Below are 13,386 nucleotides of genomic sequence, written 5' to 3'. Positions count from 1 at the left end.
GAACAACTAGGGCAAGGTGGTGCATGCCTGTAATCCCAGCAACTCAGGAGGCTCAGGAAGGAGGATCACAAGTTTAACACCAGACTCAGAAATTTAGCAAGGCCCTAAACAACTTAGCAAGATGCTACTACAAAATAAAAATAAAATAAAAAAGGCTTGGGATGTAGCTTAGTGAAAAGTAACCTTGAGCTAAATCTCCAGTACAAAAAAAAAAAAAAAAAAAAAAAAAAAAACTGAATAAACCAATGTAAAGTGCTCATTACAGTACTAGACACAAAGGGAATGCCTATTAACTAAAAATGTCTATTAAGACTTACTGTTTTCTATATCACTCAACATGGTACTGGGCATGATGCCTAATTTATCTTGTCATATTTGATTTGTGTATCCTTCAAGGATTATGTAAAGATAACATGTTTTATATATAAATATGGGCACAGGAAAAGCTAATAATGGTTCTCTTAGTGCTAGGAATAATTTTATTTTTACCTACTTTTTCCAAAATTTCTGATAAACATTAACTGAGGCACACTTCTATTTTTTTATTTTTAATGACAAAAAACATTAAGAAACAATGAAAATCAAAATATCATTAGTAGGTAACAAGTCCCTGCATGAGCCATTTCTCTTAAGGTAAGAAGTTTTGCTTTCCATGAGGAGCTGGCATGTTTTTCTTTTCAACAATATTTACATATTACTATTTAATTTCCCCAGTCAAAACTTTCCGTTCTAGTTTATGTTTGTCTTATCTTGATTTTGTCTTTGTTTATATTTTATAACTTTCATCAGTGTTTGTCATAATTTGTCTATAAATCCTGTGTGTACTGAAGCCAGGCATACACACATATTAACAGAAACAACTGATGTCTAAGGATTGCTGGAGTCCATGCACTAAATGCTTTCTTCCTATTATTTCAGGTTCTTTGGTTAGGACACTAAACAGAATTATACTACTAAAACTCTATTTAAAAAAAAAAAATACAAACAATACAATACAATGTCTTCCTGTAATAATCATACCATATCTATGTAAGTCCAAAAACTCCATAATAAAGTCAGTTGTGTTAAATGCTCAATTCTCAAAGTTATACACACATATTTCCTTCTTAATCATTAAAAAGTTTCCATCCTCATCCACCCTCTCTCCAAACTAGGTATTACTCAAGCAGCATCAAGTTCAACAAAGTCTACCACATATCTAAAATCAGGGAAGATAGGAGGTCCCATAGTGCAAAGTCCTCCTTAGCTAACTGGTACTGGGGGGAAAAAATGGAAACAGCTAACACAAAAAATGGGAAGGGAATTGGAATGGGCAGCCTCACAAAAGACTTTTATAATTTTTACCAATTTACAAATATTTATGGTATCCACCAACTCCAAGAGAGCAGACCAAACTACAGAGTGTCTCTGCAGGTCTTCCTCTCCTTACGTCAGGTCCCCCTCTCAGGAATCATTAGGAAGTCCAAACAGCTTCACAGTCCCAGCTTCCCGGCTGCTGTCATATTTGCCATCTTTGTCATCACAGGCAAATGCCAACAGAGGTCTTTTGGGGTGCCAAGCCACAGTGAAGGTTGGGGACTCACACTGCACTTCCCATAGTTTGTCTCCTATAGAAAACAACATAGAGAAACCAATCAATGTTAAGAAGATGTTAAGCCATGTTAATTAAGCTCTCACCTCTATAAACTCATGCAATCCATTTATTAATCTTGAGATAGGTATAATCATTACCTCATTTTATAGAGAACACTGAGACACATACAGGTCACAAACCAGTGGATGGCAGAGCAGACTCTGAACATAGGCAGGTTAACCTAAGTGCTCTGAATCTCTATTCTGTAATACCTGGAAAAAAAAGTAACAGCTGCTACCATTTGCTAAGCACTCATTATGTATCAAATGGTTTATATTTTATTGAATACCAAGGACAGCCCAGTAAGGCAATTAATAATTTAAAAGCCATTTTATTAAAAGAAAAAAAAAAAAAAGGAACTTAACAAAGTCATACTTCGAGGAAAAAGCAGAGACAGCACAGGAAGTCAGTCACCAAAGAAACAGATCTACTAAACCATAATGCCTTGCAATAGACCTCTTCTCCAAAAGTTTTCTTTTTCTGATTTGTTGAAATTATACATGACTTCCAAATCTGATATTTTTAGCTCTGATAAACTTTTTTTCAATCGTAGTTAAGATTATATAAGAAAAGACCTACAGTGTGATATTAATGTAAAGATGCAGGATACAGTGAATTGTACATTTCAAATAGGTCAACTATACAAATATATCAGAGCTATTAAATATATATATTATAATAATATGTGTATGTATAAGTGAAGTAATTATTTTTTAAGTAATTCTATTTCAGGGACAATTCACATTTTTCCTCACAAAAACCACTGTTCATGATATGATTTAGCATCTACAGCTACATGTCTGAGCAAATTTCTGAGTTATATGGACATAAAAATGGTTTCTGAAGCTTCTACACCCCTTTCACTTATCTTTAGGCCATTAGTTCCACATCATCTGTTATGGATTGGTTAAGATAAAGAAATTAACACAGTTTTAAAAAACCCAAGTAGACACGAACAGACCTTCTAAAACATTTTCCAAATAACCATGTAGCTTTATAAATTTATCATCCTGCTCTTATTGGAAAATTTAATCACTGAATGATACACACTGTGCTGACTATATGAGATTGGCATTACCATTGCAGACCACCAAAGATTAAGTAGACTGATGCAGTGCATATGGTATGTCTGAGGAGGTGAAACAACTGGACTATATTAAAATGAAGTTCTATGCCAGCAGGAAAAAAAAACGAATTCTTAACTTGTTTTAAGTTTAATCATTAAAATACACAAAATATAAAATTATATCTAAAATATGTTATTTGCTCCAATAACACACATGGGGGGGACAGACTGGAAAGAAATCCAAAAATGTTATGAAACTATGAGTAACTATTACTTTCCTCTTTATATTTCCAGCATTTTCCAAATATTCTATAATAAGTACAGTATTACTCTTAAATTACAAATGAAGATATGAAGATGCATTACTACATAAAATTCAAACAATACAAGGATATAGAGCAGTACTACACACAAAAACATCTGCAATGGAAACATCCTATTCTGCACTGTCCAATATAGTAGCTTCAAACCACTACTAAGTCCATGAAATGTGCCTAGAGCAACTGAGGGTCTGAATTTTTTATTTTAATTTTAGTAGTGACTACTAAATCACCAATTCAAGTTTAAATGTATCCTTTTTCTCTATCACATGGCCTTCTCCCAATCTTCCACATCTGATATACTCTTCATAAAAAGTTTTTCTACAATTAAGTTTTAGTTTCATTACCTAAATAGAAACACAGCCCAAGAAGAGACTAGTTACCTGCTTTGCTCATTCAGCCATATGGATTGCAGACCTGACATGTGAGTACATACAGGGCTAGCTCTTCCTCTTAGCACACTGTAATATGGTGTATAAACTTAATTAAATCCCTAAAGAAACTTTAGGTGTTCTCATTTATGCATAAAATAATGCTATAAATAACATAATCATATTTTACTTTGACAATCACCTAGCTTTTAAATTTTTAAACTAGGTTACAGAGCAAATTAAAAACATATATGTTAAAAATATTTGCTAAGGTATTTAGAAAACAATAATGCAGTTGTAGTAAATATATTCCTAAAGGATTGAATTTGCATTAAATCATATTTCACATGTATTAGGTGAGGCTGGCAATTTAAAGAAATTTCAGGGGCTGGGGTTGTGGCTCAGTGGCAGAGTGCTTGTCCAGCATATGTGAAGCACTGGGTTCGATTCTCAGCACCACACAAATAAATAAAATAAAGATTCATTGACAATTTTTTAAAAATTTTAAATAAAAGAAATCTGCAAAGATGGCATGGGAAAACACACATATCCATGCATTGCTGCTAAGAGTAAACAATGAAAAAACCTTCCTGCAAGGTACTTTGGTCAACCACAAATGTGATCAGATTGAATTCAGCAATTCCATTTCAATGGTTTACCCAAAAGGGTGAGCACATGTGTAAAATGAAGTATTGAATTTAATAAGAACAAAGATTAGAAGTCACCTAGTAGTTGGGAATAGTTAGTATATTCTGATACACTCAGTGCAGTTCTAAGCCCCTATAAAAGTGACCCAGGTAAGCTCAGGAGCTATTGTCATGAGAAAGCTCTAAATACTACAAGGGAGATGAGCAGGTTACAGAGCAAGCAGCAGGAGAATACCACTGTATCACAGGAACACAGATTTACATAAAAGATCTGTATGGCTGGATGGCTGGACAGTGCCCACCAAAATGTTATTAACAGGTATTCTTTAAACAGTAGAATCTCAAGGTTTCTTTTTCTATTTGTTCAGGGGGAGTTGAAGAGGGTATTCTACATAGTTTGGATTCTTTTTGGAGGTGGGATGACAGTGCAGGTACACAAGACTCCTGCTAAGTCACCCTGGCTGGCCTTAAATTCACATTCTCCTGCCTCAGTCTTCTGGGTATTAGAGACATGCAACACAAAGTCCAGCTATACTTTGGATTTTTTACTAAGCATGTCACACAAAAATAAAAGGAAGGAAGGACAAGAGGAAAGGGAGGGATGGGAAAGGAACGGAGAGAAGGAAAAGGAAGAAAGGAAGGAAAAGCCAGGTGCCATGGCGCATGCCTGTAATCTCAGTGGCTCAGGAGGCTGAGGTAGGAGGATCACGAGTTCAAAGTCAGCCTCAGCAAAAGCAAGGCACTAAGCAACACAGTAAGACCTTGTCTCTAATATAATACAAATAGGGCTGGGAATGTGGCTCAGTGGTCAAGTGCCCCTGAGTTCACTCCCCAGTGCCTGGCTCCACCCCCAACTCCAGCAAAAAAAGAAAGAAAGACACATTGAAAATAAATCTAGCCAGGTGCCATGGCACACATCTATAATCCCAGTTATTTGGAGGCTAAGACTAAGTAAGGAAGATCACAAGTTCGAGGCCAGCCTCCTCAATTTAGCAAGACCCTTTTTCAAAATAAAAATGAAAACGGCTGGGGATATAGCTCAGGGGCAGAGTGCCCCTGGGTTTATTCTCTAGTGCAGGGGGACCCTAAGGAAAACTCTAGTACAGTGAGTACTATCCTCCCCACATTTTTCTATTTTCAAGTTATGTTTTGTTTAAAGAAAAGAAGCCTTAATAATTCCTTAAATTATAAAACAAAGTTTTTTCAAGTTTGTATAGAAATTAAAGACAGAAATATATGGTAATGTTAAAAAAAAAAAAGGGAGTTGTATTTAGATGGTGGGATCATAGACCATGCTTTTCTTCTTCCTAACCTTTTTCTATACTTAAAAAATTGCTTTACAATGGAAGAATTAAAGTGAACAAATATAAAATATTTTCCTAAACCATTTTCCTTCAAATTGCCACTTTCTTTTTCTAACCTTTTACTCCTTGATTACCTGGCACTGAAGTCATAACATAAACAAACTTGCCTCAAGGATACAATTTTCATTTATGATAATCCTGGTGAAGGCAGTAATGTGCAGAGCTAAAAACACATAACAAGAGAAGGCTTGATATCCAGGGATGAAAGACAGAAAGGATTCTCATCAAGTTACCTGTCTCTACTTCAGCTATGTCAATAAAATGACTCCTCCGATGCTGATGCCAGCATTTTCCCATCATGGCTAAAACTGAGGGTCCTCACAGGCCAATCCAGTCTATAATAGGGGATAGAGAGAGGCATGGGAATTACCAGAAAGAAGAATGGTACAGTTTTACCCAGGATGCAATAAAATTAGGTTACCCCCAAAGAAAAGTGCTGATTGAGTAGTTTACCTGGAAAAGCATCGTACACATACTAGCTCATCCACATCCCAGAGGCTAACCAAAGCATCTGCACTTCCTGTAGCAAAGTATTTCCCCATAGGGTCAAACTTGATACAGATGCAATTGGAAGGATGGGCGTTGATGGACTGCACAGGCTTCAGTTCTGGGTAGCTGAGAAACATGACAGATAGTAATCAATCTGTAGAAGAGGACTATGGTGCTAAGACAATAACAGGAGACACTGAAAGGAAAAACTCACACAATACCCAAAAGTGTAATTCAAGAAAATTTCCTGAAATAAAGTATTCAAGATACATATTGAAAGAGCACAACACATACCTGAGAATATAAACCCAGATGACCCAACACCTAGACACATACTAGCAAATTATTGAACTTTAAAGAAAACTAAATTATCATCACTCTTTGACAACATTTTATGTCAAAAGAAAATGGAGTAGCATGTTTAAGATACATAAGCAAGAAAATATGAATCAAGGATTTTTACATCCAGCAAAACTACCAAATATAAAGTATACAAAAAAACTACAACAAAGTATCTAAAAGCTTAATAAGTGTAAGTAAGTTACAAAAGAACTCCAGGAATAATGTTCCCATGAACCCTCCCTGAATCATCTTTTTGAGATAAGGTCTTTGTAGGTTGCCCAGGTTGGCCTTGAATTCATGGATTAACTGACCCTCCTAGCTCAGTCTCCCTAGTATCTGACGCTACAGGTGTGTGCAATCATGCCCAGATTGAGAAAGGGCTTTGACAACCAAAATGACTATGGACCTAAGAGCACACAAACTAATGAGAACATTAAATAAAACAGGTTCTTATAAAAATACATATGGTTAAAGGTATAATATGTAATAGCTATATATTCTAATTGCATATCATATTATTTTCTTAAATGAGGCATTCCCTCATTTAAATACATGCAAAAAGCATAATTAACCCTCAGTTTAGCCATGATGGAAAAATGCTGGCATCATTATGACAGGTTATTAATGAGAGTCTTTTCTGTCTTTTTTTACCATTTTAAGTCATCAACTTGGTGGATAGTGATAACAGTATTATTAAGACACCTGTATATTTAACATAAGGCAAAAAATAACAATGGGATATACTACTTCTATCATCACCTGTGTCCTTAAAAATCAAAAATGGGAAAGAAACCAATTTGAAAAGAAAGAGATATATTTGTAACATAGAAGAGGTATAGTAAAAATCTGTAGTCCTAAAATTTAATTGGAAGCTATTAGCCTGAATTCACAAAGTGTTTTATCTTTAAAATATATACACATATTTCCTACCTCTGTTCACTAGCAAGGCTTAGAAACAATGATCAATCTAGCAGTAAGGGATATTCCAAGCTAATTTCAATATTATTTCTCTAAAAAGAATCTAGGGCTGCTTAGAGGATTTCCCGACTAAAGGTCTGGGGCAGAAATATACAAAATGAACTTGGAATATTGTATCTTATCAGAAAAGAAGAAACATAAGACTACTAGGATTATGTCTAAAAAAGGACTCAGAAATCAACTTGAAGAGGCTCTCGCTGGCCAAAGATGGGATAATTTGAGCTTTGATAAAGATACTAATTACAATAGATTAAAACACATTCCACTGTGTCCATTGTGTTTAAATACAAGTCTATAATGATTATTAAAAAAAAAAAATCCTAAATGGTCATGTTTGGAAGTGATAGGGAACAAATTAACTATCTAATAACAAACAAAAAATAAATTATCCTACCTTTCCTAAATGAACTCTATCACTGGGTGACCAAATAATAGATGAAAGAATGTACTGTCTTTATAAAAATATTCTAACAAATAAACATATGGAACCAGCAGAATCTAGACTGGGACTCTCCACAGGTCAACAGTCTTGCTTTTCAATTGCTAAGTTACAAAAGAAAAGGGAACAGTCTAACTCTGTAGTTTAACAGATCATAAGACATATTTTTTTAAAATGAGCAAAACTATAGTATCTAGGATGCACTAGATTAAAGATAAAGAAACACCATAAAAGTCAAGGAGAGGGCTGGGGTTGTGGTTCAGTGGTAGAGTACTTGCCTAGCATGTGTGAGGCACTGGTTCCACCCTCAGCACCACATATAAATAAATGAATAAAATAAAGGTCTATCAACATCTAAAAAGATATATATACATATAAAAAGTCAAGGAGTATTTGCTTTTTAGGGTGGGTGTTATGATCAGGACAAAACACATGTATGGAGTTATGGGGTGGGGTTATGTAAGTATTAGGCAGATGTTCACTAAGCTATATATCTGTCATATACAATCTTCAATCTGTGTTTTATAATAAATAGAATTTTTTAAAAGTTATAGAATACTCATTGCCTGCAAAATAAAATCCAAGTTAGTAAGTACAACTACTAGATTATAAAACTGCCACCAGTGCCCAGGTTTTTTATAATCTAGTCCCAAATTATATTTCAACTTTATGTAACTTTTATCACGCCCTCTCTCCTTACACCCTGTCCACCACTCCTCAATACCTTGACCTAAACTACTCTCCAAATAAGTCATGCTCATCATGTCTGTTTCGACTGTGGGCTTCCCTTTTGCTGATTTGCAAAATTCTATTCACCTTTTCAGATCAAGCTCAGAAACTACCTCTTTCCACCCTTATAATCAACATGTGTTCTTCCCCTGGGGTTCCAGGGAAAACTCCTGGCCTCTCAATCACAGAAAATGTCTCACTCTGCCTCACACTGCTCACTAGGATAACAGTAAGGACAGACTCAAGCAGACCTGAATTTCAATTCCACAATTTCATTCATTTAGAGAATAAATATTTACTGAGATCCTACAATTATAACAGGTACTAACCTAAGGTATTAGCAATTCAACAATAAACAAGGTAACACAGTCCCTGACATCCTGGAATTATAGTGTAAAGGAAGACAGAGACAAGTAATAATCCAATTACAATACAGAATGAGAATACTTCCTACAGGAAGTACATCAAATAAGCTTCTAACCCTCCCTCTAACTTTGAGGAATAGGAACAATGAAGATGGCTTCACTAGAGGGAAAGTGACATGTAAGCTGAAACTTTAAACATACAAACTAGTCATAAGTCAAAATGCTTACAGTTCTGGTGCCCATTAGCTGACTAGGGACTTAACCTCTCTGAATCTCTGATCCTCATCAGTCAAATAGGAACAATACAATCAATCCCTGGAATTTGAAAACTCTGTAAAACAAAGTACCTGGCTCAAATGTGCCTAATAGAAATTAGAATTTTTTATATTATTTGACTTTTAAGTTCTTCAGGGGAGTCTCATATCTAACTCATCTCTGTATATGCCAGAGCACCCAGCACAAAGATATGGACAGCAAGCACCAGTGGCACACACCTATAATCCAGCTACTTGGGAAACTGAAGCAGGATTGCAAGTTTGAGGCCAGTCTTGACAACTTAGCAAGATCATGTTTCAAAACAAAGAAATAAAAGGGCTAGATATATAAGAGCTATAGCTTAATAGTAAAGCACCCCTGGGTTCAATTCCAGTACTAGGGGAGAAAAAGAGAGAGATGACAGTCCCCCAAGATAGAACCCCCTCACCTGAGGATGTTGATACAACCATTGCCATTTGTCAAGAGAACATGTTATTGTCATTGTTCCAGGAGATTTCATTGACCTCAAACTTGAACTGCTCCTCTGCCTTGGAACGGTGTGTCTTGGCATCAATAAAGGTCACCACATCATCCTTGTTGCCTACAGCAATGGTCTGCCCATCAGGACTCCAGCAGATATTAATGTTCTCCCCTGGGAACCCAGATATAATCAGCAAATCATCTTTTTGCCCATAATCCTCCAGAAGTTTATTTTGCTATCCTAGAAAGAAGACCAGAGCTATCTTCAGAGCTCATTTGTTTAAAGTTCTTGTCAATGAAAGGGGAACTAGTCTCTAGCACATTCATCTGTGAAACTCCCCATTTGATCCTCACAAGTACAAATTATATCCTCTAAGTTACACTTTACACCCACAAATTTTAAAAATGTACAATAAGAAGATGAGTCAAAATATCAAAACCATAGTCACAGAGCCAAGATTTGACACCAAATGTCCTCACTCTTTTTTTTATTTATTTATTTTTACAGACTGCATTTTGATTCATTGTATACAAATGGTGTACAACTTTTCATTCTTCTATGGTTGTACACAATGTAGATTCACACCATTCGTGTAATCATACATATACATAGGGTAATACTGTCTGCCTCATTCTACTTAGGTTCCTTCCCCCACCCCCCTCCTGCCCCATTTTCCTCTACACCATCCAAAGTTCCTTAATTGTTCTCTACCCTGCCACCCCACCACCACACCCCCATCACTGCCGCCCCCGCCCCACCGGGGGATTATATATCGTAATCCACTTATCAGAGGAAAACATTCGGCCTTTGGCTTTTGGGCTTGGCCTATTTCACTTAGCACGATATTTTTCAACTTCATCCTAAAATCAGTAAATGCCATAATTTTATTCTTCTTTATGGCTGAGTAATATTCCATTGTGTATATATATCATGGTTTCTTTATCCATTCATCTTTTTTTTTTTGCCTATTTTTTAAAATTTATTTTGATTCATTGTACACAAATGGGGTACAACTGTTGTTTCTCTAGTTGTACACGAAGTAGTCGCACCATTTGTGTAATCATACATGCACATAGGGTAATGATGTTTGTCTCACAGTTATTTTTTCCTTCCCCCCACCCGCTTCCCACCCTCTTTTTCCTCTATACAATCCATCCTCTCTCCATTCTTGCCTCCCCCCCACCCCCCATTATGTATCATCATCCGCTTATCAGAGAGATCATTCAGCCTTTGGTTTTTTGGAATTGGTTTATCTCACTTAGAATGACATTCTTCAACTGCATCCATTTACTTGCAAATGCCATAATTTTATTCTTCTTTATGGTTGAGTAGTATTCCATTGTGTATATATACACATTGTGTATATCTTATACCAACATTTTCTCAAACTCCACTCACATGTCACCTTTCCAATTTCTATCCTATCAATGTAACAGTTACACTTTTATTTATTAAAGATTTTTCTCAAAATTGACTCAAAAAGTTACTTAAATAAGCTTAGCTTCAACTGGGCAACCAACTCTATGGTTTTTAACATTCATCCATGTACCACCTAAATCACTAATGCATCATATACATGGGGAAAGCATTAATTGCACCACTCTATCTCCAGTTACAAGTCTTGTCAATAAAGTCCAATAATGTACAACTGAAAATGTAAATTAAAAACTTCAATTGTATTAATTCTAAAATGCAAAATTTTTCACATTTCAATATCTATAATGTATTTTAAAATGGATAAAGATGCATTCCAAACTTTGGGTATATCATGGTTATCTGACAACTTTACTCCCTAATGGCACATACAATATTGAAGCATCTTACAATGACATCTTAAGTGTTAATTATGATAAATGACCTCAAGGATTTACAGGATAATATCCGATAACAACATGGCCTATAAACATACTACATAACATTCTAGTTATTTTCTTCCACACCACCAAGACTATTCAAGCTTCAGCCATTCTAACCTACTTGAATTCCCAAACTCTCCACATGTCTGCATATGCCATTCCCTCCTAAGACTGTCCCTCCTACTCCTCAAACACTGCATCCTGATCACCAAATTATTTTGGTTACTCAAGAAGAGTGGTCAGATTCTTTAAGGCCTTCCTTGTCTCCCCCAGGTAGACATATACATTTCCATTCTGGGTATCATCTTGTAGAAGTCTCCATGACCCATGTCATATTATGCTTTTATGCACAAGTCTGTCTCTCTCTCCACATTAAACCATGAAGTCTTTGGAGGACTGTCTTATTCAGTTCAGGATTCCCCATACCTTGCAGAGCACAAAGAATATATTAGATAAATAGTTGCTGAATGAATAAAAGTAGCTTATCTTCCTAATGCACATTCTGAATAGTCACCTTTAGTGTTTACAGTGGCAATGCATTTTGTAGTCCTCACATCCCAGATGCGAATGGTTTTATCACCAGATGCAGTGACAAGAGGTCAGGATTACTGGGATGCCAACAAAGCTGGTCCACACTATCCCCATGTCCCCGATAGTTGTTTTCTTTGACCTGAAAAGACAGAATCCAGATGTCACTTCACAATGTACTGCCTCTGCATGTAACATAACTGTATTCCAACGAAGGTATCTTAGGACCAACAAAGATCTGGATAACTCAGAAGAATTCAGTCCTTCCAAGTCTTATCTTCAAAACTCTCTTCAATATCCTCCCTTCCCTCCACCTTAATCACTCTGAACTGTTCTGAGACTCCACACAGGTGCTCTTACCCTTTTGCCCTTTCTGGATTCCCTCTTCTTTGTGGTATTCCACCATTACTCTACCACCAACATCCAAATTCACCTGCCCATTCCCAAAAGATTTCAAAGAGGGTCTCTCTTCAACCCCAGGGACTCCATCACCCCAAGAGTCCCTAGTCACTCCTCATTACCACTGGGTTCCTTGGAACCGCTCCTCTGTAACTTTAAATCTAAGACCCTCACCAGCACCATTCGCATCCATCCTGCTCAACATCAGTCTTCATCAAGTGCACCCCCTTCATCAACACACCTACACACACACACTTCCCCCTCAACATGAGTCTTCCTCTCATCCCCTCCCCCATCCTTACCCCCTGGCGACCCCAGCCCGTCCACATTCCCAAGTACTTTTTCTCCTCACCACATACCTTCCTCCCTGTGCTCCAGTCATTCTCCATTCCACCCTTCCGCCCTTCAACCTCCATTCTCTCCCTCACCACACCTCGCTCCACCACAGCCCGTCTCCCAGGTCAGGGTCGGGCCCCAGTAGCTCACCAATCGGTCCTTTTCCAGCAAGAAGACACTGGCCGTCTTGTCGAAAGATCCGGAGGCTAAGCGACGCCCGTCGCAGCTCCAGGCCACTGAGTGCACCTTGGCACTGTGAGCCGGGAACTCGCGCGTCTTGCTGTGGCCCCGGAACAGCTCCTGCATCCCGAGCACGTAACGCGACGGGCCACTGCTCACCGAGCACCAGGGGGCCATAGTGCCGGGGCCACTCTGACCCAGCGCCGAGGGCCCCATGGCTGCCGTGGGCACCGCCATGCCGAGGTTTCAGCCGGTTCCACGGCCACCAGCCTGGGCGCAATCAGTCCTGGCGCCGCCGCCTCACGCATGCGCTTGGATGAGTGCCCGCCCATCTGCGCAGGCGCACTGTGGCCGCCCCAGAAAGGACTACAAATCCCGGCATGCAGCGTGCTCCGCCTCTGCCTTTTTCAAATAGTGTGAATTTCTCTTTCAATTTGCGTCACACTGAACGTTTCGGCCTATTTTTACTGTCCTTATTTCTCCCTTCCTACTGTTTGATAGATATATTTAAATCCCGTTTAATCGAGGAAGGGAACTAACGCAAGCCTTCCAGTTATTCATCAGTAAAATGTCTTTCTTCTAGAGTTATTTCCCACCCCACCGACCAC

General features: G+C 37.6%; 1 protein-coding gene across 1 annotated transcript; it reads right to left on the bottom strand.

Annotated features, from left to right (window-relative positions):
• Nucleotides 1-535: 535 nt before the first annotated feature.
• On the bottom strand, nt 536-13,072 carry Thoc3 (THO complex subunit 3). The gene is given in 9 exon segments (XM_047555809.1): nt 536-1,607; nt 5,635-5,665; nt 5,667-5,736; nt 5,855-6,016; nt 9,447-9,483; nt 9,486-9,650; nt 11,850-11,930; nt 11,933-12,005; nt 12,749-13,072. Coding segments are annotated over 9 exon segments (1,050 nt in total). The 5' UTR covers nt 13,016-13,072; the 3' UTR covers nt 536-1,443.
• Between the last annotated feature and the right edge of the window lie 314 nt (nt 13,073-13,386).

The sequence above is a fragment of the Sciurus carolinensis genome, chromosome 6, assembly GCF_902686445.1.
Source record: "Sciurus carolinensis chromosome 6, mSciCar1.2, whole genome shotgun sequence".
Lineage (NCBI taxonomy): Eukaryota > Metazoa > Chordata > Mammalia > Rodentia > Sciuridae > Sciurus > Sciurus carolinensis.
Note: the sequence above shows the minus strand (reverse complement) of the source record. Positions and strands in the feature narration are given on the sequence as shown.